Source organism: Anas acuta, chromosome 14 (genome assembly GCF_963932015.1).
Source record: "Anas acuta chromosome 14, bAnaAcu1.1, whole genome shotgun sequence".
Classification (NCBI taxonomy): Eukaryota; Metazoa; Chordata; class Aves; order Anseriformes; family Anatidae; genus Anas; species Anas acuta.
Window position 1 is genome coordinate 15,872,980 of NC_088992.1, and position 26,417 is coordinate 15,899,396.

Sequence of the window (26,417 nt, forward strand, 5' to 3'; positions counted from 1 at the left end):
TGCCTGGCCCTAACGAGCAGGAACTGAGGGCAGGTCTACATATGAAATCTTCCTTTAGTAGGGCTATAAAATAAAATAATAATAATAATAATAATAATAATAATAATAATAATAATAATAATAATAATAATAATAATCCTCCCCTGGAGAAGGTGCATGTGACCAGGACTAAGCTAAGGTGGTAAATGGGTTTTCTTGGTATGTGTGGAGAGCAGAGGATGAGGTGGTAGCTCCTGTTGCCACGCAGTAACAGCGAGCACAGCTCTTGTCCAGGAAGCTGCTCTAGTCTCAAATCGTTTTGCCAAGGGTTGCTCAGCAAACGCTTCTGCTGGTGCAGCTCCAGGAACATTGATGGGGAAACTTTCAGGAAGGAGCCGATAGCCAAATCCTCCTTCTGGACCATGGCTCTTAGAGCCATCCTAGATCTGAGTAGCTGATGTAGCTGTGTGACATTCTATACAGAAGGGGGAAATGGATGCCTGCTCTGAGCTTTTGATGTAAAACTTTTAAGTTGTGAGCAGCAGGCAAGCCCTAGCCAGGTCGACTGCCGGCAGCAGGGCATGCAGTGGCAGCCTTGGCACAAAACCTTCCTCATGATGAGCAGGAGCTTTTGGGGTCCAGGCCCCAGCAAACAGCATCCTAAAGTTGTGTGAGCACTTCCAGCCCCTCTCAGGAAAAGACAGCACAACGTTTTTGAGCTCCCATCTTTATTTACCAATAAAGCACACCCCCGCGCCCTCCCCATGTAGGAGGCTTCTTAGCCCAGTGGCACCCCGGCTTGCATCAGGACCAGCGCAGCCAGCAGCAGCAGGGAGGTGATGGTTCCCCTGTGCTCTGCGCTGGTGAGGCCACACCTCGAGTGCTGGGTTCAGTTCTGGGCCCCTCGCTACAAGGACTTTAATTGGTCTTTCTTTCTCTCAATTCCTCCTTTTTAATCTAGCAGCTTCTTGACAGATTATTCCATTTCTATCTAGAAAATCCTTCCCTTCTTCTGTCCTTTGCCTCAGCCTGTGCTTCTTCCATTCTTTGTAGGTATGCCCAGTTTGATGACATAGGAAAAGAAAACAGTATAAAATACAGAATATAAAAATCTCAAGAAATAACATAGCAATGCAAGCGAGGGAAAGCTGCCTGATCCTGAAATTAGGTAACCACCTGGTAAGCTTATCCCAAATGTCTGTAAAACCCCACATGGTATCATCCATTGGTGCTAGATGGAAGAGTTTTGATTGTTCCCAAACTTTCTCACGATCTGTCTTGATTCTTTTGTCTTGTTTTATGTACGAGCAACTTTGATTACAGTGCACACTCTGCCTTCTTTGACCATCAACAAGTCTAATGCCATTTGATTTTGCAGTCCTACAGTACTTAGAGAGCTCACTTCAACCTGCAATGCTCTCAGTCTATGGTAAAACTGTCTTTTTTTTCTCCAATGTGGCGGAAATACTTACTAATGCCTTTTCTAATTCACTCACTCCTGGAGACAGCATGAGCCAACGCAGAAAGCTGTGATAACCCGTTGGCCTATCGACTGCGGGTTGGAAGGTGTCACTTACTCCTTTTCCACAATGTCCTCAATAATCCTGCTGGTGGCCTTGTCTGATTAAACACTCTGCCCTGAGGGATAACATACCCCAAGGTACAGGTCCCATCCCAGTGGTCTGGCAAGGATTTTCTGGCATGGCCATCCCCACATAACCACCATAATCCATCTGGGACACAGCTGTAGGAGTAATTGAGTTGTAGTCCTGCCATGATTGGTGCCGGGCATCCTGACGAGTTTGACTGGGTATCCTTGCTGCATATGGTTGCTCCATTAAGAGCACTTAATTTAAAGTGCCCCACTCTTGGGGCAGTGTCATTCTTCCTTTGTATAAATATTGTTTTTCCCAGTTCCTGCAACTCAAATTTAAGAGCATGAATGCTGTTGTTTCCACAAGTGTAAGACGGCAGCGGGGTTCCTCTAGCTGGTAAGGGTGATGAGAAGCCCCAACAAACAGTCTCCCCATTTGGAAGTTTGCTTAGTTGCTGTCCTGGAGGGCAGGATTCCCCCACCCTCCAGAGCAGGCTTTCCCCAGAAGGCAGGGTAGCATTTTTTAGGTTGTCATATGGCCAACTCCAGTTTGCGTAGGACACTGGAACTCCAAAAAGGGGAGATTCCACGTTCCCTCTGGGGAGGGCTGTGCAAGTCCAGCACGAGGACAGATTTAAGGCATTCCCCATTCCCTCGGTGTTGTTAAAATGTAGATTTCCTTCCCATGCCCCGGCAACCCCTAAACCCCATACTACAAACAAAACATTAATCATTCTGTTTCTTGAGCGATAGTCGGAGCAGTCCTGTTTGCTTAACCGTCCAGGATGGCTTCTGCACCTTCTTAACCCGGGTGTGATGAATCCAGGGAGCTTGTTCTTTTATCTTGATAGCAGCGTGAGAAGTCAGCAGTACGTGGAACGGGCCCTCCCACTTCGGTTCCAATGGTGAATCTGAGAGGGATTTAACGTACACATCATCTGCAGGCAATATGTTATGTACAGGACCACCTAGCCCCCTTGCCCTAGTCCCTAGGATCAGCTTCTCAGCTTCTCATCGTCGTTTCTGTAAACTTATCAAGTACCCTGTTAATACTTCACATCTCACTTGACTAGAAACTCCCTTCTGCACCAGATATGGTCTCCCTTATAAAACTTCAAACGGGCTGACCCCTTCCTTTGCTCTAGGTTTTGTGCAGATTCTTAAAAGTGCCCATGGCAGGGCCTGTGGCCAGGGCATCCCGGCCTCTTGTCCTAACTTAACAATTTGGAGCTTGATTAAACGGGTCATCTTTTCCACTTGACCACTGTCATACTATCTTGGTGATAAAGTGGGGTCTTGTATCTGGTGACATTACTGCTGGGACTCCAAACCGTGGTATAATCTCCTGCAGTAATATTTTAGTTACTTCCTTGGCTTTACTTGTTCTGCAAGGGAATGCTTCTGGCCAGCCCGAAAAGGTGTCTGTCAAAACCAACAGATACTGAAACCCTCCTTTTCTTGGCAGCTCTGAAAAATCAATCTGCCACTGCTGCCCAGGGTGATTTCCTCTCCCTATCGGACCTAACGGAGCCCTAACACCGCTCTTAGGGTTATTTTGTAAGCAGATCTGGCACCGTTGCATTACTTGTCTAACAGTGGTGTACAAATTCCGTGCAACTATCCGTTGGTTTAGGTATTTATACAAGGCTTCTGCACCCCAACGGGGCTTTCTATGTTCAGACATTACTACTGACCATAGAAGAGCTAAGGGAACCACAGTTTTAGTCTGTGTGGTGGCTCATTTCCCTTTTTCTACCTTCCCTTCTAAATCCTCTATCAATTTCAGATCCTCCTTAGAATATTTAGGCTCGCATTCTGTTTGGATTTTACCGTCTGGGATCAGAGGCTGTATGTCTGCCTCCCCTTCCTCCGCCGCCCTTTTGGCCTCTTTGTCTGCCAGAGCATTGCCGACTGCCTCTGTCTTTCCATGCAGCCCCGTGGGCATGCACTACTCCAAAAGCATATTTTGAGTCTGTCCATATGTTAATTTTCTTTCCTTTTGCTAGTTCCAAATCTCGGGTCAAGGCTATTATTTCTGCCTTTTGTGCTGAGGGGTTGGAGCCAAGGCTTCCTGACTCGACTACCTGGTCAGCAGTTGTTACCCTGCTTTACGTGTGCCCTGTCGCACAAAGCTGCTGCTGTCGGTGTACCAGGTGTCCTCAGCATCCTCCAACAGTTCTTCTTTCAGCTCTGGATGGCTCGAATACACAGCCTCAATCGTTTCCAAGCAGCCATGTGATACTGGTTCTCCAAAATTTCCACCAAGACCGTGTGGAGCTCCTTAACTCAGGAGTGTGGCAAATGGCTCCTTTCCTTGCCATTCCCAGGGTTCACAGCCTGGCAGTGATTTCAGGTCACTGGCTGCAAGGCAGTCTGAACTTTCTGTGGAGGAACTCAATATCCATTAGACCGAGGAAGTTCAACAAACTCACTGTCCAATTTTCTCAATGTTCCTTTTCACTGGTGGCTATCAGTAAGTCGGCCACATGTAGTAGCACCCCTTTCCCGGGTGGGTGCTCCCACTGTTCAAGATCTTTCTCAAGCTGATTCCCAAGAAGACTGGGACTATTTTTAAACCCCTGGGAGGGTACAGTCCATGTTAGTTGTGTTTTTCTTCGTGAATCAGAGTTTTCCCATTCAAATGCAAAAATAGGCTGACTGAGGCAAGGGACAGGCACAAGGCGTCCTTCAGATCCAACACGGTAAACCAAGCCAATTCACTGATTAATTTTAAGAGCAAAGCATACGGATTTCTCACCAATGGGTGCAAACCTTCAGCTATTTTATTTACATCCCTCAAATCTTGTACAATCCGATAGTTCCCATCTGGTTTCTTTACAGGCAGGATAGGGGTATTACACTCTGATTCACATTCTTTTAGCAGCCTGGTTTTGATAAATTGATCAATTATCAGCTGAATTCCCTTTCTGTCTTCAGTCCTTAAGGGATATTGCTTTATCCTTACAGGATGAACCCCTGACTTTAACCTAATTACTATAGGGGGCGGTGGTTTGGGCTCGTCTGGGCATTTCAGTAGCCCACACCCTTGGATAAACCTGGTTTTTAATCCCCTTTGGTACCCCTGTCTGAGCTGGGATGCTGACGAGCTGAACTTATTATCTCTATTAAGTGGTCATCTTTTACCTTAAACTCATTTTTTCCTGATTCAAACGTTATTGGTGCCCCCAATTGCTCTCACAAGTCCTATCCCAGCAGAGGTTTTGGAGAGTTCAGCATGTAGAAGAATTTGTGGATTCTCCCTTGTTTTCCCAATGTGTATTTTAGGGGTTTAAGGAAATGTGCCTTTTCGCTCTGGCCAGCTGCCCCTCTTACAGTAACAAAATCATCATCAAGGGGGTTAGGGAAGTACCAGTGTCCGAGTGCCCCTAGGCTGATACAATCTGTCAGGCGCATCTTCTACATCTTCCCAAGGGTCTCTCTTGCTGACTGACCTGTGAGTAATGAAACCAAACTGCTGTGTGCCCACTTCGTTCCGGGGTCTGCAGGGCTGTGTCTCCTCACAGGATCCTGCCACTGCCTTCACAACCCAGTCCCTGCAGTCACCTACCGGCCCTCGCTCAGCCGTTCTGTCTGGGTCCCAATGGGCGTCCTGTGAGGGAAAACGTTCCTTAACACCGCCCCCTCCCCTCTTATCTTGGGCCAGCCCCGGGGGTGCTTTAGGAACTATCTGGTTTTTGTTTTCAGGTTCTTGCGGCCCTGGGGCTGCCGGGCGGCCTTGTGGAGCCCCCGTCCCCTCCAGCCCCCCCCGCCTCGCCCCGCACCCCCCGGGCGCCCCCTCCCGCCCCTACCTGCGCCGCTCCTCGCCCCCGCGCCAGGCCCCGCCCCCGCGCCCTCCAAGCCCCGCCCCCCTCCCGCCGGCCCCGCCCCCCCGCGCGGCGGCGCCTTCCCTCAGGCGACTCTGGCCCCGCCCCCCCGCGCGGCGGCGGCGCCTCCCGATTGGCGGCGGGGCCGTGGGGTGACGGGGCGGGGCGGGGCGGGGCGGGCGCTGCCGCGGGGGCCGCCGGGAGCTGTAGGCGGAGCGCGGCTCCCCGCGGACTGCGGCTCCCGGCGCGCAGCGCGGGGCGGGGCGGGGCGGGGCGCGCGCTGCCCGGGCCCCATTGTGTGGCGCGGCCGCGGCTCCCCGGCGCCCGCCGCCATCTTGTGCCCCAGGCGCCGCCGCCGCCGCCTCCGCCCGGGCCGGGGCCGCCTCAGGGGGCGGCCTCAGGGGGCAGCCGCCGCCGCCGCCGCGCCCGGGGCCGGGCTCCCCGCGCTGCCTCCAGCCCAGCCCAGCGCAGCCCAGCCCATGGCGCCGCCGGGACAGCGGCCGCGCGGGGCCCGGCCCGGCCGCCCCTGAGCTCAGCGGCCGCCCCCGGCTCGGCTCGGGCCGCCCGCCGGCCCCCCCCCGCCCCATCGGCTGAGGGGCCGGGCACACAGCGCCGCCCGGCCCGGCCCGCAGCGCTGCGCCATGAAGATCAAGGACGCCAAGAAGCCGTGTAAGGGCTGCCGGGGCAGGGGAGGGGGCTGGGGGGGCTCGGTGGGGCCCGGGGGTTGCCCTCGGGCAGGGGAGGGGGGCTCGGGCCGGGCCGGCCGCTGGGGAAGCGCCGCGGGGCCCGGCCCGGAGCTCGCTGTGGCGGCCGAAGCGCCCGGTTTGGCCTCTCGGTGAGGGGATGAGCCGCCCCGCTGCCAGCGTGCCGCCAGCCGCCGCCTCTGGGTAATGCCGGCGTATGGGGGGCGCTGAGCTGCCTGCGGCCGTGTTCATGGAAAGGGCGGCTCGGGTGGATTTAATTTTTCTCTCTCAACATAATTTTTAATGTCAACGAACGGTGTCGGGACTTTGAGGCAGGCACAGCCCGTAAGATGTTGTAGTGGCTTGGTAATTTAAAGCAGTCCGAGGTTGCTTCTGAGGCAAAAACTGCTGATTTCGGGGATGGCTGCTGGGCCTCGGCTGTTCTCTCTGGTAGTGGATATAAATTTCATCAAACGATGCCGAACGTCAACAAGAAATGTTAATGGCTTAAAATGAGCAGTGGGTTTGGAGCTGCAGGCGTCTGGCTCTTGAAAGTGAACTTTGATGGTGGTTTTGGGTGATGGAAACAATTGGGCCAAAGAGCAGTGCAGGAAAGAGTGCAGCATCAAGCGGTTTGTTTCATCCTGTCATTTTAGTGTTGCCTATTTTAGAGCTGGTGTTTTTTTATAATAGCAATTAATTTATTAGGTAGTGGACGTTGGATTTACTCTGCAGATCTGTGCTCCTGATTGTCACACTGACTGCAGGGGCAGGGCAGCTGGCTGTTTGAAAAGGAGCGGGGCCACAAGGGCTGCGGAAGGGATTGGAAAGGCCCACAGGTATCTGGGGGTCCTGTGCCTCCAAGTGACAGATACTGCAGTGAATTTGGCTTATACGCCCAAATGGACCGTGACACTGGGCTGGGCTCCTCGTACTGCTCTTAGCCCAATGGTTTGTAGCTCGGCGGTGTAAGACAGACACTTTTCAGGAGAATTGTTGTTGAGGCAGTGCAAAGTTCTCAGAGGAAGTGCGTATTTAATCATCGGTGCTGGAGCCCAATTTCGGGGGGGAAAGTGGTTAACCATTGTACGGGAAGAGGCCATTAGCCTGTTGATAAGAGCCTACAAAGTCGAGTTGAGAAGGTCAGCCTGCCACAACTTTTATCCGTGACGTGTAGCATCAAGAAAGCAAGCGCGACTGCAGTGACTGGTAGGGGAGGGTGAGGCTGGATGGAGGCACCTGCTGAACTTACGGCTTCTGAGGCGGGTCCGCTGCCTGGGCATGGTGCTGGGATCCTCCCCTTGAAGGGCATTTAAACTCCCTTTGGATGTGATGGGAAGTGACAGGCGTTTTAACGGAGGTAACAAATTCCGATTGGGAAGAACTTAGACCAAGTAGTTGGTGTAAGAGGGGAGGCAGGAGAGGTTCTGAGAGCTCCATCCTTGAAAGCCTGTGGAGGCTGTCAGGTCTTGGCTACCCAGAGCTGTAGTTCACCCCGTCTAGCACAGGCAGCATTCCTGCTAGCACAAAGCAGAGGCTGGAGGAGGTGACCTCTAGAGGTCCTTTCCAACAACCAGTTGTGTGATAGCTCCTCTAAGATGATCCTTATGGGGAAGAATGACCACGGCCTGTAAGATAAACTTCCAAAGGTTATTTGGGGGTGGAAATGACAAATGTGAGCAAAGCGTCCTGTGGAGCTGCCGTTGCGTAAGGTCTGTCTAGAGGGAAGATGAGGGGAGTCATCCCACGAAAGTGATGCAGGCAAAATGCCGGCATGTTTCTTACAGAAATTCCCCCGTCCTACCTGAGGTGTAGAAGAGGGAAGTGGAACTTAGACTCAGTAACTCAGTCTTGCTTGCACTTCTTAATAATGCTTTTTGCATTATTTATATAATCGATAGTAATTTCTAAATTATAAGCCATTTGTGACTGCAGTGGGATACATGAACAGTTCTCTTCACTTTCATAAATTGGACTTCCTCTGTCAGATTTTAAAATGTGTGAATACATTAATGCTTTCCTATCAAACAAATCAACGTGTTGCATGAGCAAGACAAAATAACTGTTGGACAATGACTGCTCGTCCTGCTGCTGTCGTCAGCTACTACGTGCAACTTGTTTTTCCACCAGTATGCACTGCAGTCTTTTGCTGAACTATGTTAGAACTGTAACTTGAGGAAGGAAGCTTACCTTAGTGCTTTGGTCTCAAAAAAAGAAAAAAAAAAAAAGAGGTAGTTGAATTTCTTATAGAAAGATAAAGTGTGGCTTGGGAGGGGCTTAGCTGAGTTTTCTGAGCACGTGACAGCGTTTCAAGGTGTAAATAGTTGCTCGTTGTTCCATTTTTAGCTGTGGTCAGAGGTGTATTTCAGACAGTTTAATAGAAATGAGTGCTCATTCTTTGCTCTCGGGAGGATTTCTGTTCCATGCCTTCCTTCTGAAAGGTATAGCGTTGGTTTAGTCTTAGGCTTAGGCACGTTGCTTTTGCTGTTTGCCAAAGCTAATCAAGCACTTCTTATCTCCACAGCTTTCCCATGGTTTGGCATGGACATTGGGGGAACTTTGGTGAAACTCGCATATTTTGAACCTATCGATATCACTGCAGAGGAGGAGCAGGAGGAAGTTGAAAGCTTGAAGAGCATCCGCAAATACCTGACATCCAACGTAGCCTATGGATCCACTGGCATTCGAGATGTCCACCTTGAGCTGAAAGACTTAACCATTTTTGGTCGCAGAGGAAACTTGCACTTTATTAGATTTCCAACTCACGATTTGCCTACTTTTATCCAAATGGGAAGAAATAAAAACTTTTCAACACTACACACGGTGCTCTGTGCCACGGGAGGTGGCGCTTATAAGTTTGAAGAAGACTTTCGCACAGTAGGTAGCCCACCTTTCCTCGTGCTGATGCTGGAAGCATTGCTGGTGACAGGTTGAGACGAGCAGGATTTAGAAAAATAGCAGAGTGCTCAAAGGTTCCTAGCTATTAACTCCTTTTGCAGTCATAGGCATGATAATCTAGAAACTTGCTTTCTGGTGTAAAGATGCAGGATGGTGTTACGGAGAATAACTGTCTTCTGATCTGTCCTTTTCCCAGTGGGAGAATGTACTTAAAGTGCTGAGGGGCTTGACTTGCTTTGGATTTTCTTTCTTTTTGTGGTTCTTGATGACAGGTGTTCAGTGTTTGTGGGTGGTTTTTGTTGGATTTGGTCCAGTACATTGTTTCTGGGTGTGTGATAGAGTGGGTATCTCTAAGGCAGTCTTTCTCAACAGCAGGCAGGTTTGGGACTTTCCTGAGGTCTTTTGACTCTTCCCTTGGTGTTCAAAATGGATCGTTTGTTTAGGTGCAGTTTCTCTCAGAAGGTTATTAGCTGAGAATCTTGTCACAGGATCCACTGCATGCACGGCCTAGCTTCAAAGTGGCTGCAGGTCTGCTTCTAGAGACCAGACTAGCAATAGCAAAAAAAATCTGTTCCTGTTTCCAGTCCTGTGCCAGTCTTGCATTGAGCTGGTACAACAACTGTTTAGGGGATAGGGTAACGATCTGTACAGCTTCATTATCTAAAACCCCACAGAAATGTTTTGTGTTGGACCGGTTCCCTGCTCTGCTCAGCAGTGAAGTTTCACCTCCCCTGCCCAGCAGGGGGGTTGGACCAGGTGATCTTCAGAGGGCCCTTCCAACCTCAGCTACTCTGTGATTCACAGACAGCTGTGAACAGGGCAAGAGATGCTGAAATGAGCTGGGGGCAGGGGAGGGGACTGGCAGTGTTGTGATCCGGTAATGAGGCTGGTCAGTAGCACGTGACACAGTCTGCTTTGTGCAGCTTCATGGTCTAAACCCAGGCTGCTCTCTAAAAGTGAGCTCGTCTGATTCAGAGAGACGCTTTGTGGCTTTTTTCTTGGATTAGCTGCTCAGTTGGACTTGTTATAACTGTTGGAACGCCCTGCTGCGGGTAAGGGAGAGAGTGTGATCATTCTTTGGGGAGCCCGGAGTGAAATTGGATTAAGTAAAATAGGAAATGGGAGCCTTCCTGAAATCCACAGAACTTTTTAAATTGTCTTGGTGCTTTATGAGGAAACAACAGCTGAAGTGTCATGTGCAAGACCAAGGAAGAGCCTGGTGTGTAAGGAGCCTAGTGTCCTACAGCGTTTCTGACATGTGGCTTTCTTCTAATCTTTGGAGTACTAATAAAGCTGCAGTACTGATAGGATGCTGGTTAGGTGTTTATCTTTGGTTTTCATCTGCTGCTATTGTAGCAGTAACTCTTTCCTTCTGAGACGGGAGGGAACCCACAGACCTTGAGGTTGTGCACATTTGTCAGTTTGACCAGCATCACATGAGGGGGCCTCTAGGGTATTTGCTGTCTTTTTTCTTTGATGAAAATGCTACCGATTTTTCAGTGGATTAATGTCTGAGTATCTCAAAAGATATCTGCGAGCTTCCTAAAGCAGCTATTTATAATGCCTGGCTGTGATGCGACTGCTATCTGCGTTTATAGACAGCCTGATTTGCGAATGGAGCTATTCAGAACTGAGCTCTGAGCTGGCACTGTGGTGGGATTGAAGCTGCTGAATTGGAAATCTGAGATAGCTTCTGGGAGTTAGGCAGGATGAATATCCTCACAAATGTGAAGCATGTTTAAGCAATGTTAGAACACACGGACACTGTCTTTGTGTTTTTTTTTTAACACAGATTGGAGACCTCCAGCTGCACAAACTGGATGAGCTTGACTGCCTTGTCAAAGGCTTATTGTATATAGACTCTGTCAGCTTCAACGGCCAGGCAGAGTGCTACTACTTTGGAAATGCCTCAGAGCCTGAGAGATGCCAAAAGATGCCTTTTAACCTGGACGACCCGTACCCATTGCTGGTTGTTAACATTGGTTCAGGAGTCAGTATTTTATCAGTCCATTCCAAAGACAACTACAAGAGAGTAACTGGAACAAGGTAACTTGAAAACCTACGTTGGGGTTGTTACCTTATGGAACAGGGAACCTTCAGCTTCTGCAGTGTTTCTTCTCTCCCTGACTCAGCCCATATATTCTCTCCCTCTCTGTAATATGGAAAAGGTGTTTTTAACCTTTAGTTTACAGCTGCCTTTTTTGAAGCCCGTTCCCCATGTTGTTGTTATTGAGATGTAGCAAATACTTATCAATAGGTAGAAGCTTCCGTAGTGAGTTTTATAGTTTGTCTTAAGTTTTGATAATGTGTCCAGTGAACCTGTGCTTCTGGTGTTCTGTCAGCATAATGTCCACGTGTGTTTTGCTGAAAATCATCAAGGCTCAGAGTCAGTGGCACAGTGTCATTTCGGGGTATTTCAGGCTCTGATGAAGTTTTCCAGTTGATATGTTGGTAGTTTATTATTATTTATTAGCTATTTATTATCTGATTTTACAGTTAGCTTCTTTGAAATTACTTGTAACAGTTGTTAATCAATGGTTATTGTAGTGAACCTTAGTAAGAAAGCAGACATCTTGATGCATCTGTCATCTCAGATGGCTTTGTTTGCTTTACTAAGTCAGACGTAAGAATCTCTGCTGAGGAAATAGCGTTTAAAAGGAGCTGCTTTTCTTTATTAGTCTAGGTGGAGGAACCTTTCTTGGTTTATGCAGTTTGTTGACGGGATGTGAAAGTTTTGAAGAAGCTTTGGAGATGGCATCTAAAGGAGACAGCACCCATGCTGATAAGCTGGTTCGAGATATTTATGGAGGAGACTATGAAAGATTTGGCTTGCCAGGATGGGCTGTAGCATCCAGGTAAGCAAGGATTCTTCATTGCTGCGTGTTTTCTTCTGTGCTTTTTTTTTCTATTTGTAAGACTGAGGTAGTATGGCTTCAGAAACAAGACCTAAACTATTAGAACTTGCAAAAAAGAAATTCTCTTTGTGTTACTGTGATCAAGTTACAGTTTTGTTCTAGAAGTGTATGTGCTGGGTTGTCCTAAAATTCTAAAGCCACATGCAACCACATGTACCTTGCTAGCTAGATACTGAAGAAACCTGATGTGGTGTCATATATAGCTGAGCATTTTTCTTTACGGCAGTTTGGAGAACATGAGCTGATCGTAGGAGTGGCAAGAACAAAGTGCAGAGGAAAAACTAATGCCAATTACTTTTTGACTTCTTAGAGTCTTTTAGTGCGGCTGTTGTCCAGGGAGAAGGTGAGTGGAAGAGGAGGAAGGTATTTTTTGTTGCTCTTTCAGTAGTAGTATCCCCTCGTGTCTTTTTTTCAATATATGGTGCACTCTTTTGATATATGTAGTGGTCAGTACAGGCACCTGGCATGTTATTTTAACTATTTGTCTCAATTCTGAAGGCTGTTGAGCATAAGCAGTTTGCACCATGGGAGTTAATGTATTTGACAGAGGGTTTTTGTCACAGCTGCTGGTTTTATTTCCACTGGGGAAGATTACTCATGATGTTACAGCTTCTCTACCCTTAAATGTAAGAATAAAAAACTTTGGGAGTGAAGCTAATGTATACACAACAATTCATTCAGTCCTTTGGCTTTTATTTGGTATTAAGGAGGTTTTAATTCACAGTAGCTCATTTCTTCTCCCTCTCTAGCCAGCTGAGTACAAGCCTTTACAGAGAGGTTTTAAAATATGTAAACTTTAGTCAATTCATCTTAACTACCTCTTTGTATTGGTACTCTCTGTTCTCATTTGTTTTTTAAGGCCCTTAGAAACCTCTGTGATTTTTTGTCTTAGAAAAATCAGGATTCTAGCTCTGAAGCGTCTTAGATCTGACGCACAGAGTCCTTAGTTGTAAAAAATGGTGCGTAGCTATGGAGCCATGTCTTGTTTCTTTTTTTGGTGATTCATGAGAAATGATTTACTGTGGATAGTAATGAGCGTGTCCTTCCAATCTAGAACTCTGTTTATACAACCTAAATAGCATTCTGTCAGATGTTTATTTTGTTTCAGAGCTTTGTGTCCCATCATAAAATAATTAACTTCATCTGTTTTACTTCTGCTGCTTTTAGGAGAGAGGATAGGATAAATATTGTGAGTGAGGAAATGAGCACGAGGAGTTGTAGGATCCGCCTGTCACTTGAGCACTGACTTCATTTACAGTGACCAGGTTTGTAAAGTAGTCTGGCCTAAGAATAAGACGACTACTTGTCATAGGTGCTTCTTCATGAAAATCGGCAATCTAAACAAGATTTTTTGGGAGTCTTTATTGTAACAGGGTCAACCCTTTCCTGTAAACAGACAAATAGCCATGGTGTAGTATTAGTTGTGAGGTCATCAATTAAACTGTATTTAGTATGGACCTGAAAAGGCAGCGCCTCATGAACAAGTATATGACAAGTTCTGTTACAGCATAAAAGCTACGTTCTGAAGTTCGTTCAAATGCATGGGGGCCACTTGATACTTACTGGATGTTTTTTTTCCCTGTTCTAGTTTTGGAAATATGATTTACAAGGAGAAGAGAGAGTCTGTTAGTAAAGAAGATCTTGCAAGAGCCATCTTGGTCACCATCACAAATAACATCGGGTCTATTGCCCGGATGTGTGCAGTAAATGAGGTAAATCTTTAGAAGTTCTTATTACATAGTTTGATTATTTGGTTTTGGATTACATGGCTGCAAAAATGACGCATCATTTTGAATCTTTTGGTGTGTTCTCAAATGAAACAAACTCGTGTAGTAATAAAGAACAAAGAATTGGTGTATAATGTCTTGATTGTCTCTGGAGGCTTATATGACTTAAACTGATATCTAGTAGCAGTTGGAAAGCTTATGCACCTTAAAGCAGCAAAGGTGACTGCAGGACTATGAAAGCACTCATTATTTTCTCCCCCTTGATAGGTAGGTAAGAGGCTGGGGGGACAGGTAAATGCGTGCTACAGATAATGCCTGGGTGCACAGCTGGTGCCACCAGCAGGGATTTGGCATCTTAAAGCCCTGGACATTTGAGGGGAACACAGACTGCAGAGGAGAATTGAGATCCACCTGATGAACTGGGGTAAGGGTATCTCTGCCAGTGGGGAATTTAACCTGCTGAGGAGGGCTTCAAGCTAGCTCCATTAGGGAGTGGAGCCCAAAGCCTGCAGATAACTGAAGGACCAGGGGAGCACAGAGTCTTGCACTGAAAGGACTTGCAGTGCCCTCGTGAGAAGAGGATGACTATGAGTCCCTCAACCCTCTGTACACAAGCACATGCAGCATGGGATACGAGAGGATCTGGAAACAGGTGTGTAGATTTGAAGCGATAGCAGTGGGATCGCAGAGACATGGTGGGATAACTTCTGTAATGGGGCAGCTGCAGCCGTCGGGCTCTCCAGGAGGAACGGGCAGGAAGGAGAAGCAGGGAGGTCACACTGCGTGGGAGTGGCTCTGTGCTCCAAGCCTTGGTGGGGGACAGCAGCATTTAGCCAGAAGCTTATGAGTGAGGATTGGGGGAGGCTAGCAAAGGAGGTGTGTGAGCCTGCTGCAGACTGCTCTGGTGGCAGGAGAAGGCAGGCTGTCCTTCAGCTAGCTGCGGTAGGTGCTGTGGTTGCAGGTCCTAGTTTAAGGAGGGACTGCCTTACTTACCAGTGTATTGGGAATGATTTTCTGACACATGTGCCTGGCAGGCTGACTAAGCAAGTGTGGTGGTGGACCTGCTAGTTGTGAGTGAAAAAGAACCTGCTGGGGATGTCAGTAACAGCCTAGAAATAGCAGAGTTCAGAATACTGAGGGAAGTGAAGAAGGCAAGAAGCAGAATACAGACTTTAGATGGACTTGAGTAGGACAAGCTTCTGTTTCTGGGGGAGGAATTAGGAAGCAAGATCATGTGGGAGGTTGCTCTGATGGGGAAAAAAACTCAGAATAGCTCATTAATTTTCCAGGATAACATCCTCAAAGCGAAAAGCAAAGCTGAGGTACAGACTGGCTAGAAGGTAGCTAAAGAGAGAAGCGTACAGGCAGACAAGCTGACCTGACCGTGAGGCACCCACGTACCTTTGCAGCTGCCTAGGCTGCCCTTGTACCAAGATGCGTGTGCAGGAGCATAGCCAGCAGGTGGTATGTCAGGCATGACCCCTGTCCTGCCCCAGCCGCCGCCTCCATCACCAACAGAGAAGCCTGGACAAACAGCAACAGGATGGACAGAGGGCTCTTGAAGCAGAGCTTTGCCCTGTAGCACCTAACACATGATCAGATGCTCAGAATGTGGGGCAAGCCTGAAGAAGAGCCTGTGGTGGTTGTCACCATGTAGAGAGGGTTACGGGAAGGATGGGGCAAGGTACAGCCAAGCACAGTAGGAGGGTGGGAAGAAACGGATGGGTTTGCAGCAAAGGAAAATCTGATTGGTGTAAGGCAAAAAAAGATGAGCACAGTGAGATCGGTTGAATACGGACTTGGAGAGACTGGAGTCAAAGGAGAGTTTCAAAATGTGCCTTGAGCAGGTTGGAAGGTTGAAGTCTGAAGTTAGTCCTGCTTTAAGCAGTGAGTAGTAGCTGATGGCCTCCAGTGCCTTCTTCAAGCTGAAAGTATTCTCTGATTAAAGCTCATAGGAAGCCTTGCTTCTACTGAAATGTTGTTTTTAATTTTTACTAACTCTTGATTTTGGATTACTCTGACATCTGTCATCTTAGTACAGAGATAGAAACTGAGGATGGCAGGAAACTTACAGCTCTGAACACAATCAGTGCATTCAGCTTCAGTGTCACTGGCGTGGACAATCAAGATCCTGTGCAACACTGAATTTAAGCATACAATGTACATACATGTAAGATAGCTAAGCACCAGGGATCTCCTCACTAAGTATCAACAAATTTTGTATGAGATGAGGTTTAGTAACAGCTTGCTTTGAAAAGTCCAAGGGCAACTGCATTTAAAGCTCTAGTTAAATCTGCGGAGGTGATAGTCTTATATCTCAATGGCCTTGTTAGCTGCTGTAACCATTTTACATAGGAGCTGGAAGAATAGAACATATTTCTTGTTTTAATATTGTAACTTCTCCCTCTATTTCCTTTTCTGTTCTTTCATGTCCGTCTTGAAGAAGAAAGTTAATCTTGTAGGTATTGAGTTAATTATGGTTTGGAAGTTTTTTTTGTCCTTTATGGCATAACCTGGTAACAAAAGAGCTAAAATAAGAGTGAAGGTGAAAACACATGGTCTGAGCGTGAGCCAAATGTATGTGACTTATCTTTAAGGATGGGGGTAAATGAGTACAAATCCGAAATCATAAACTGCACAAAGCTTTAGTCCAAGGTTTTTTGGCTTCATTCCAACTATATCACCAAACTACAAGTCATAAGAACCAATTAATGCAAATCCACAAACTGATATCTTGAACAAATCTATACAGATTAAAATGGATTTAATTACTTCAATTCCAGCAATAAGCAGAATTGTGTTTGGGTGCCCTCACGGGAGGTTGGTTTTGTCTTCCTTGTGAGTAAGGATAGCAAAAAATGGTTGCATGTTAGTGCTTTGACTACAGGTTGAATTGTCATACTAGTTTTTGTAACACCATCTATACAAGCATGCATTTAACACCCTTAACACAATTAAATCTCCTTTGGTTCTTGCTCTCATATCATTAAATCAGTGTTCAATGTTGCTTCCGTTTAACGTCAGATTTATTTCAGTGAATTGGGAAAGTTTAATGGTTTTTACTTCTTTGCATTTAACTTGATTAAAATTCACAGCTCAATTTCAGTCTGTGCTTGAGTCTTAGTCTGATCTTACACTGATGTATATTGAGGTCTGGAGATGAAACGAGCATCTGTCTTACTGTCTTCGGCTTCTTTACAGTGCTGCCTTGTTGCATATGGATCAAGCAGCATTGTACAGGGCTATGAAGGCATTGAGTCTTCTCTACCAAATACAAGGTTCTGTTTTCCATTTAATTTTGCTTTTAGCGTGGCTGGTTCTTTGGCTTAGTTATAGAAAACGCTCACTTAATTTGAAATGCAAATGCTACTCTATAAATTTAAGAGCTTTAATTCTTGAGTGTTAGAGTATTCTTCCTCCTCCACAGGTGTTCTAAATATTGGGATTATATTTTAATTATTTTTTTTTTGCTTGGGATGGTGGTGTTTCATAGCTTTATTTGTCAAAGCTGTGTTAAGCAGTGAAAAGACTTAATCCTTTACTGTTTTTCTGTTTTTTAGAAAATAAATAGAGTTGTGTTTGTTGGCAATTTTTTGCGTGTGAACACTTTGTCAATGAAGCTTCTTGCGTATGCACTGGATTACTGGTCAAAAGGCCAGCTGAAGGCCTTGTTCCTAGAACATGAGGTATGCTGTGGTGTCTTTATGTGATGTGTTGTTTTACCACTGATAAAAGTGCATGTCCTGAGTAGTTGTCCTAAATGTGATATCCTCAGACACCGAGTACTCAGTAGGTGCTGAAAGTCAGAGGTGTTTCTTGTGCTGCTGCTTCTCTGGGGACAGTTCTGTCAGGGAGGGAGGGAAGTACTGCAGCCTGTTTAGAGTGTCTTAGATCAGGCTGTGGATTTTGGAGAGGTACAAGAAATGTTGAGCTTCCTGCTAGGGTTCAACAGCCCTTCCTTGTTTGGTGTTTTTTTTGTTTGTTTGTTTGTGTTTTTTTTTGTTTGTTTGTTTTTTTTGTTGGAAACAAGACTAAGTGTTGGATTCCTGTACATTCCAGTGGGATCTGTAGCGCAGGCCTTTGAAATACCAAACTTGAGCACCATCCTCAAAAGTTAATACTGCTTTTGATGGGGACTGGTTTTGTACCACCACAGATACTTGTTACACTTGTTTGAAGTGATTTTTATACTCTGTGACCAGCCTGCCTTGGGGTAGCTTATGTCATCCAGGTCAGTATGTGATCCTGGCAGAGTTGACCCATGTTGGTTAACATGTAGGTAATCAGTGTTAGTGACAGGTCTTACAGCTGGGAGACATTTCGCTTCTTGGCAAGGGGCTGGCAATCTTTGTCCTCAGTTTGCTAGTCTGCAAATATTCCAGTAGTAGATCTCTTAGCCTTGAGTCAATTCTCACATTTTTTTCATTTATAGTTTATTGTGAGACTGACTTTGTGCAAGTGTCTGCAATAATAGGAGAACAGTTCCTTGTTAGTCCTACCCCTTCAGATTTTTCTTCAATCTATTTAAAATTCTTACATTTTGTCAAGTGAAGATTCAAAATGCTTCTATGTTTTATAGCAGTAGGAAGGGAGAACCTCTTAATTTCCGTGGGGAAAAAATAATCCAACAGGAGAATGCTGTTTTTTGTGTCTGGCCAAGTATATAGTCCATTAAAAGGTTTTGAAGCTTGGAGATGAGATGCTGCTTTAACTGTTCTACAAATGTGAGGTGCAGTTAGTTTAATAAATTTCATACTTGTACCATGAGAATAATGTAGCCGTGGATACTGAAGATCCTTTGGCAACCAAAATTTGCAGCTCCTCTATTTAACAAAATCAAAAAATCTGTTTTAAGTCAGTGTCGCGTCTTAGAAGTCCTGCAGTATATGGGGAGGCTTAGAGTAGAATCTAGAGTTAAGCTCAATAATAAAGCTAATTCTTCTGTTTCATAAAGCTTAAAAAAAAATAATATGAATGATGATGTATTAAGTGTGTGTTCTTTCTGTAGCATTGGTCTGCCAGATGCTTTGTTGTTACTGAAATATATGATTTAAAGAAATTCATGTCCACCTTGAACCTGAAATACTCATTTCTTTTGAACAGGGATACTTTGGAGCTGTTGGTGCTCTTCTCGGGCTGCCAAACTTCAGCTGAGATGCGAGATGTCACTGCACTGAACTGTTCTCCACCTGGATGACACTTGTTTATGGCAATGGGAACCAAGTCTGGGGATGGGAAAAGAAAATGGTAGATTTTCTGTAACTTTTTAAATTCAAGAAGTGATGAGCTACTGAATATTGCCATTATAGGGAAGGTGTTTTTTTTTTTTTTTTTACTCTGTTGGGCATTCAGAAGTGAAATGTTTGGGGATATCATTTATGTTCTTTAATACATGTAGCCAATATTGAACTTTTAATATGCAATACATCCTCTGAAAACAAGCTTCCAGAAGAAGGAATGCCAGTCCTTTAGGTGCTCAGCACTAAATTATTCCAAGTTCATTCCTGAGGTCTTAGGTCTATTGGGTTTGTATAAAACCGATGAATGAAACATTATTTTTATTGGTTATACTACAGTATGAGCACAATTTCCCTCATGCATGTAACTGTAAAAACAGTAAGGTACTATCAACAAGATGAGGAAACCACAGGCAGTGGTTTCCCATGGTAACAATAGTAATTATTTTATTTTCCTGTGTAATGGAAATACTATTAATGCTTTAGTTTTCAGTGGAAAGAGTAAAAACACAAAAAATCAGCCAAAGCAGAAGAATAAGCAGTTGATGTGATGAAGATTTTGTGGATACCTCTACTTGCCCTCTTTGCTCACTTGAAGATCCACCTGTGATTTTTGGGAAGACCCTCTCTGGTTAGATTTAGAAAATAATTTAGTGAAAACTGTTCTTTTCTTAATTTGAGGATGTGACTTCCAAAAATGGCTTTAGGTTGGGGGGAGGGAGGGTCCTCAAATTCTGACATCATAAATCATTATTTGTGAAGGCACCACAAAGCCTGTGAGAGTTGAAGAAATCCTCCTCCTAACAAACTAAAAATGGAACATTGAAATTCTAATGCTTTGGCTAACTTATATGGAAGCTTAGAAAATTTTTGTCCCATCCTACAATTTTGAAAATCTGATTTCTCTAATTTTATGTGAGGTAATCAGACTCTAAATGTTGAAAATGGAAGATGGCTAGCTTGCTTTTAGATTTGGAAGTTTGATTTCTGGAAGTTGAGGACAGCATCAGAGTTTGTATTGCAGTACTAAAAGGACCAATATGCAGTGCACTTGCAATATGGAACCAGTTATCAAACTGTGGCCTTGGGATAAAATCCGTACTCTCAAACTGATCATTTTTTCCTATATACTTCAGAAATTTGCAGTTGGGATTATTGTTATAAGTTTAGTCCTGAAGCAGGGCATGAGATCTGAAATTTATAAGGACTTTATACAGTTGTTAGCTATATGAATCTTTGTGGACTAAAGAAATACCCATTTTTATGATAACTTATTTTAATGTTATTTCCTGTAAGTGCACAAAGAACAACCGAACTAGAACACGTTAGTGTTGGGTTTTAATGTGCTTTATAATAGAGGATTCCACAGCATGGCCGCATTGTATTCACAGACACATCCACCTGGTACACTGGAAAGCTGTGTGCAATTTTTTTCCTTTATTTAAATTCAAAGCCCCATATTAACATCTTTAAAAAATAAATACATTTGTGATCCTTTAAGAGTGTAGTAACTTAGAGTAGCCACTTCACTGAGCCCAATGCCAATCTCAACTACAGTTCATCTACCAGTACTTTTCCTAGGACTCCTACTGAATTTTCTGTGCTTGCTTTGATGTTTCAGTCTAGATATTAAAAGATGAACTGAGAGTTCAACTGATGTAATGCTAATCAGAGCACTTCAGAAACTTCAGAAAATAGGTGAATATGGCTTTTATAGTGTCTTACAAGTACTGTACACTGTTCCTTTCAAGATTGACTATAGGAAGTAACCTGTATTTGGGTATAAAACTTCAAGAAACGTTTTCTGAATGTTTGACAGCTTTCTGAAAATGTTGTGAACCAACTGTATGTTTTTCTTGCAAAGTGGAGTATTTTAAGACACTACAGCCTAATTAGAAACAGTTCCTTTAGTCTGTATTTATTGCTATTCATCTCTCATTGTGGTACTGAGAGCTGCTTTTGAAGCAGTAGTTGGTCTGTATTTAACCAGAAGCGCACATAGGAGATGGTTACCTAATGACCGTGACCATGGTTAATTTAAACCATTTGAAGTTGATATGACCTAAAAGACCTTTTTAAGGTAAATTGTACAGTTACAGAATAAAGTAATGCAGTAATTCTTGAATAGCTGTATTGTGTAGATAGAAACTACTGTGAGAATCAAAGTATGCCCTACCTCTTTTTTTCTTTCCTTGAGCTTGCAGAAAAAAGGCTTCCTTTCACTTGTTTTATCAGCACAATTGTTACTTTGTTACAGGAAGAAAAAAGTTTTTAAGCCTGTTTTTAAAACCAGATCTTTGCATTTTGTCTCATTTTCTCCCAAATCAGAAGTTGTTCCTAGAGTCTCCAAAAATTGGCTCTACCACACCTAGAAATACTAGGCGTCACAAATAGTTGCAAGATAAGCCTTAAAGTCTTCTAATCTAAATTCTCTTCTAAATAATTTGAACAGGCTTGTATCTTCTATGCGCATAACTGAAGTAACTTGCTTTTTTCCTGATCTCTATTTTCTTGCCGTCTCTGTTCCCCAGTGCTAACCGGTTGAAGCTGCTTTATGGTGAACTGATTCAGTGTACTACAGTAAAGGGCATTTGGGGTTTTCTCAGGGCTACTCTTGTCTTCTCAAGTAGGACTGCTTTAAAGGAAAGTTGTCTGGTACTTGTAAAGTAAAGCATAAAGCTCATTTTGAATGTGTAATTGCTTTCAGCTCAGTCAGCCATGCGAGTGCCTTTAAGTTTTTCATGTAATGCCAATTTTAATGGTACTGGGACTTGATTCATGAGACTTCTTGACCAGTGTTGCTTATCAGATAATTTCATTGGCTGTGGAGATCCTTTCCATCCAGTTTAGTTAGAGATGCCAGGAGAACAGCACAAGGTGTTGGGCTGCCCATCCCCATGTCCTTTATCTTTGGAGGTAATGCCTTCGCACTTTTGTCTCTTTCCAGCTCGATCTTTTTAAGCATGACGCACAATTTTATTCTATCAGTATCTCCCTAAAAATCCTACTAGCTCTTATTCAGGTGAGCACAGATCATTTTTGGCCAAAGACGTTCATTTTATATGAAGCTCTCCCAAGTTGTTACAGCTGTTAAACTTTACCACCTTTCTACTTCTACATAGGGTAACAGCATTTTTAACAGGAAGAGAACCTTTTTTATAACATGTTTTGAATATTTAGCAATATGAGGTGAACACACCTTCAGTGTTCTTTACCGAGGCATGCAGAGGTTAAGGCTAAACACTTGAATTTTTTAACAAAACCTGAATAAAGATAACAGTTCAGAGAGAAGCAACATTGGTATAATTTATTTTTGTCTTAGTTTGGTCCAGATTTTAAAACAGTGTTCAGATCTCTACCTTTTGAAGATCTTTGCCTCTCTTTCTCTAGAGTTCTGCAAGCAAGCACCTATGTGATTCTCTCAGCACATCACAGAATACTTCCTTGCGTAGACTGGAAGTTTTGGCCTAGAAAGAATATGAGATCCTGCTGTCCCCCTCTATTCTCAGCCTGCATGTTCAGAACAAAAGTTAAGTTCTGGCTTCTCGTAATAGATTAAATATTCCTTCAGTAGTACTCTCAGATTCCTGCTTGCATCTGAGTTGTTGGTAGTATATATGCAAGCTGATGATACTGCCTTTAAAGACTGAAATATTGTCTTTCTCTATCCAGTATAGGTCTTCAGGAAATACGTACTTTCAGATAAGTCACAATAACTTTTAATTCCTGAATATTTCAGTATAACAGATTTTAGCATTTGAAACTAGTTAGTGTCTTTTTTCTGTAGTAAGTCTGTGCTTCCTAAGGACTAGATGGTGTCTTACACATTCAGTCTGTAACTAACATTAATGCCTAAATTCACATTCAAACTGTTCTAAACATCACTTTCGCTATTCACATTCTGGAAACTGGACAGGTGTAATCCCAAGGGAACAGTTTGCTTAAGATCAAGATCAGTGCAGTTCAGATCAGCTACATGTGGTCAACCTTTTATCGTGAGCTCATTTTCCACATGTCATGAGGTTAGTTCTTTCCCTTGTTGGTGGTGTTTTGTTGTTTTTTTTTTTTGTTTTTTTGTTTTGAGTACATGGGCTTAAAAGATATGCAGTATGTAATAGACCTTTTAGGTTAAAAAGCAAACAAAACTGTTGTGGGTCAGACTGGGAGTGTTTGACCAGGAACTGTAGATTACCATGCAGAGCTAGGAAGACACTTGGCATGTGCAGTTACTGTTTTGGTTTTACTGATCTTTCTATTTCCTCTTAATGCACAGTGAGAGGGAGTATGATTAAGGTCACTGTGGGTAAAATGGATGAATTATTTTAAGTCATCATGAAATAAGTCATCAGACTTAACCATGGGAGACAAAAAATGCCTTATACAGACAGAGGGGCAATTGTCCACTTGTGTTCTTGAAGTTTTATTAATGTATTTCAAAGTACATTGCCAGTATTCTGTCATCTGAGATAGAATATTACTAATTCTTTGAGTTACACTCTGTAAAGACGCTTTTGTTACTTTTGTTTAATTCACATGTGCAAAATAATAAACTTTTTAAAAGCATTTTTTCACACTTTGTGAAAACATCTAAAAAGAGGCTGTAATATGTTTGTAATTATTAATGTGTTAACAGAATTATGTTTGAGCGGTCCAGGTCTGCATAACTGAGTGCCAAATCCTGCTCACTTCAGCTAGTTGAGTAGATCTCTTAAATGGGAGCAAGGTTTGGCCTCGAGGCCTTCTGCCTAGGGAACACAGTAATGCTACATTGCATATTCCTGCTGGTGCTAAATCATTTGTTGAGAATAAACATTCTAAACAGAAACTGTAAATAAAATATTTATAGTCTGGTCCTTCTGACAGATCTAAAATCTATGACTTACAAATAACTTTTTGCCATATTTTGAGTTTCCCTTTTCCTTTTTTTTTTTTAACATACATGGACTGTTTGTTAGCGTGGCAAGTCATTGACAGGTTTTAGCTTCCTGTGCTGCTTTCTGTAAGGCCTGTGACATTCCGGTTGTACGCTATGAGACGGATCACTTCTCATTGCAGGCTTTCAGTGTTATTCTTAGGCTTGTTTTGTCATTGTAGCTGCTCAAGCAGTTAGCGTCAGCTAGAACAAGATCAGAATTTGTTCTTTGCTAAAACTTCAAGAAATCAGACATTCCTTTTAGCATGTGGGGAAGCTGTTGAAAAAAATGGAAAAATGCCACTTAAAATTATTTTTAAAGGAAATATGCTAATTAGTCTACAAAACAAACTGGAATAAGGTATATCAATTGCTAATCTGTGCTATAAACTGCTAGCATGTCACAATTCTAGCATCGAATTAAGAACGTTGTAAATACATGCTTTAGGAGGAGGTATATTAGTTTCAGATTGTGCATCACAGAAGATCATTATAAGACTAGTGAAATATTTTGAGAAGTACTAAATGACAGCATCTAGAACATGAAAATCAGTGTTTTAATGTTACAGGTTATGGAGGGCTTTTTATTATCTGCACTTTTCTATGTTTCTGAGTTTTGGCAAATTTTAACAAATGAGTATTTGATTTTTCCATCTACTGACTTGTCATGTGCAGGCCTGCTAATGACCAACTCCTGTCTTGAGATGTTTTAGATGCTAAGCAAAATGAACAGGCAAATTAATAAATTGTAAACCCGTGTAGGATGGAAGTTCTCTAAAGAGCCATTTGGTTAAGTTGCCTTATTCTATTCCATTGCACTCATGTTACGTCTCCACTTCCTTGTTTACTGTTCTGACACTGAAGATGTGATGTAAAAATATGTGCTACAAACTTTTACTCAGAAATTCCTGATTAATACCTTTGTGTCACCTGTTAATACAACTCTTGTAAATGATACCTTTATGCCATCTGTAATACAGCTCTTGTAAATTGTTTAAATTATTTTTCTTTTTGTAGCCTTGTTATTGAATGTACAGATTAGATCCCTTTATTATCTCACTAACTTCATTGGGGCCTGAATGTGGCCGATGCTGTAACTCATCCCACGAACCTGTAAATAATACTTTGTTGCTTGTTTGCATGAATGAAGTTTGCATTTCATTTACGTTACCATAAGCCAACTCTGCTGTGATGGGCCTACTTTTTACAGTTTATTTTCCTGGTTTTATTAGCATTTGTTCTGTATGAATGTTCAAACAGTACTTTGTCTTTTCCTAATAAATAATTTGAGATTGTTCATTGCCTTTTTTTGTGGGCTTTGGTGTCAAGTTTCTGGGAGGTGGTGGTTTTTTCTCTAGCACTGTAAGTTGTTGATATTTAATAGTACTGCTGATATATAATAACCTCACAGTATTAATTAACATTTTACGGTAAGGAAGTGTGACTGGTATAGTTTTCATGCTCTTTTAATACAGAAGAAGAAAAATTTATTTTATATTTCTTAGATTCAGCTTGTTTTTAAAAACATGTCCTGAATTTTAGCTTTGTCTTCCAGGCTAACTTGGGAATGTGTACTGATTCATGCTCTCAAAAGACTCAGCTATGTTTTCCTATTACTCTGTGTATTTATGACTTACAATGTATCCTCGTTTGGAATTGCCCTTTGCCTATGCTTTAGTAAAGCCAGATTTCATTGTCCTGGAGTTGTTCTGAGTGTGTAACAGGTAAGTTTTCAGGAATTAAGTCTGTGCCACTGTAGCGCATTAGTCATTAATCTTGTGATGATCTTGGTGTGTCAAGGACTGGGCTTCAGGATTCACTTTACAGATATTTTGGATATCCAAACTACGGGTTTTAGTTCTAAATTACCTAAAGTGAAACCTGACAATGCCATTGAGGCCTGTCTCCATCGAGTCTGGCAAAGAACTCGTCACCAAAGTGGTGCAGACAGAAGCATGCAAGAAATACACAGGTTCTTTTAAAAGTTTGTGGGGTGACGGTTAGTTTGGATTACAATTGTTTAATGCAGAAATGTGACTCGTTTCTTTGAGTGTACTATGATACCTTGTACTGGGAGCTAGCTTGCATTTCAGCTGGGCTCCTAAACTGCTTCCCGCTGCAGTTGTGTGAGAGCTCCACGAAGTGCTGTGTGTAGGGAGGCACATTTAAGTGCTTCTGCACAAATACACACAGTATGAGGAGTAAAATGGATGAGCTAGAAGTCTTGGCCCAGTCCCACAGCTACGACATCATTGGCATAAGTGAAACCTGGTGGGATGAGTCCTGTGGCTGGTGTGCTGCAATAGATGGTTGCAGGCTCTTCAGGAGGGACAGGCAGGGTAGGCGAGGTGGTGGGGTGGCGATGTATGTGAAGCATGGGCTGGGCTGCGTGGAACTTCAGGTTGGTGATGGCAAAGTTGAGAGCCTCTGGATAAGGACTAAGGGACGAACAAATAAGAGGGATGTCGTAGTGGGAGTCTATTACAGACCACCCAGCCAGGACGACAAAGCCGATGAATTATTCTTTGCAGAAGTAAGAGATGCCTCGAGATCAACTCCCCTTGTCCTTATGGGGGATTTCAACTTGCCAGACAACTGGGATCACCACATGGCTGACACGAGCAAGTCCAGGAGGTTCGTAAAGCACC

At 43.7% G+C, this 26,417-nt stretch overlaps 1 protein-coding gene and 1 long non-coding RNA gene across 4 annotated transcripts; one reads left to right on the forward strand and one right to left on the reverse strand.

The window, feature by feature from the left end:
- Positions 1–690: 690 nt before the first annotated feature.
- Positions 691–5,539, reverse strand: LOC137864556 (uncharacterized). Its single transcript, XR_011101541.1, has 2 exons — positions 5,383–5,539; positions 691–2,484 (listed from the first exon to the last, which is right to left on the reverse strand). It is a non-coding gene; the product is annotated as an uncharacterized lncRNA (long non-coding RNA).
- A 201-nt stretch (positions 5,540–5,740) lies between these two features.
- On the forward strand, positions 5,741–25,066 carry PANK3 (pantothenate kinase 3). 3 transcript variants are annotated; one of them, XM_068698735.1, is made up of 7 exons: positions 5,741–6,066; positions 8,605–8,957; positions 10,771–11,024; positions 11,657–11,833; positions 13,482–13,605; positions 17,181–17,306; positions 18,724–25,066. In XM_068698735.1, the coding sequence occupies exons 1-7, from the start codon at positions 6,039–6,041 to the stop codon at positions 18,772–18,774; spliced, it is 1,113 nt and encodes a 370-aa protein (XP_068554836.1). In that variant the 5' UTR covers positions 5,741–6,038; the 3' UTR covers positions 18,775–25,066. The 3 variants fall into 3 exon arrangements, with proteins under 3 accessions (XP_068554836.1, XP_068554837.1, XP_068554838.1); XM_068698736.1 differs by lacking the exon at positions 5,741–6,066 and adding an exon at positions 7,108–7,440; XM_068698737.1 differs by lacking the exon at positions 5,741–6,066 and having other exon boundaries at positions 8,820–8,961.
- Positions 25,067–26,417: the final 1,351 nt, after the last annotated feature.

Excerpts from the sequence above, each read along its gene's own strand:
- PANK3 (XM_068698735.1), top strand. The coding sequence starts at position 6,039 with ATGAAGATCAAGGACGCCAAGAAGCCGT. Across the intron at positions 6,067-8,604 it reads CAAGGACGCCAAGAAGCCGT|CTTTCCCATGGTTTGGCATG; the intron begins GTAAGGGCTGCC and ends TTATCTCCACAG. Across the intron at positions 17,307-18,723 it reads CCTTGTTCCTAGAACATGAG|GGATACTTTGGAGCTGTTGG; the intron begins GTATGCTGTGGT and ends TCTTTTGAACAG.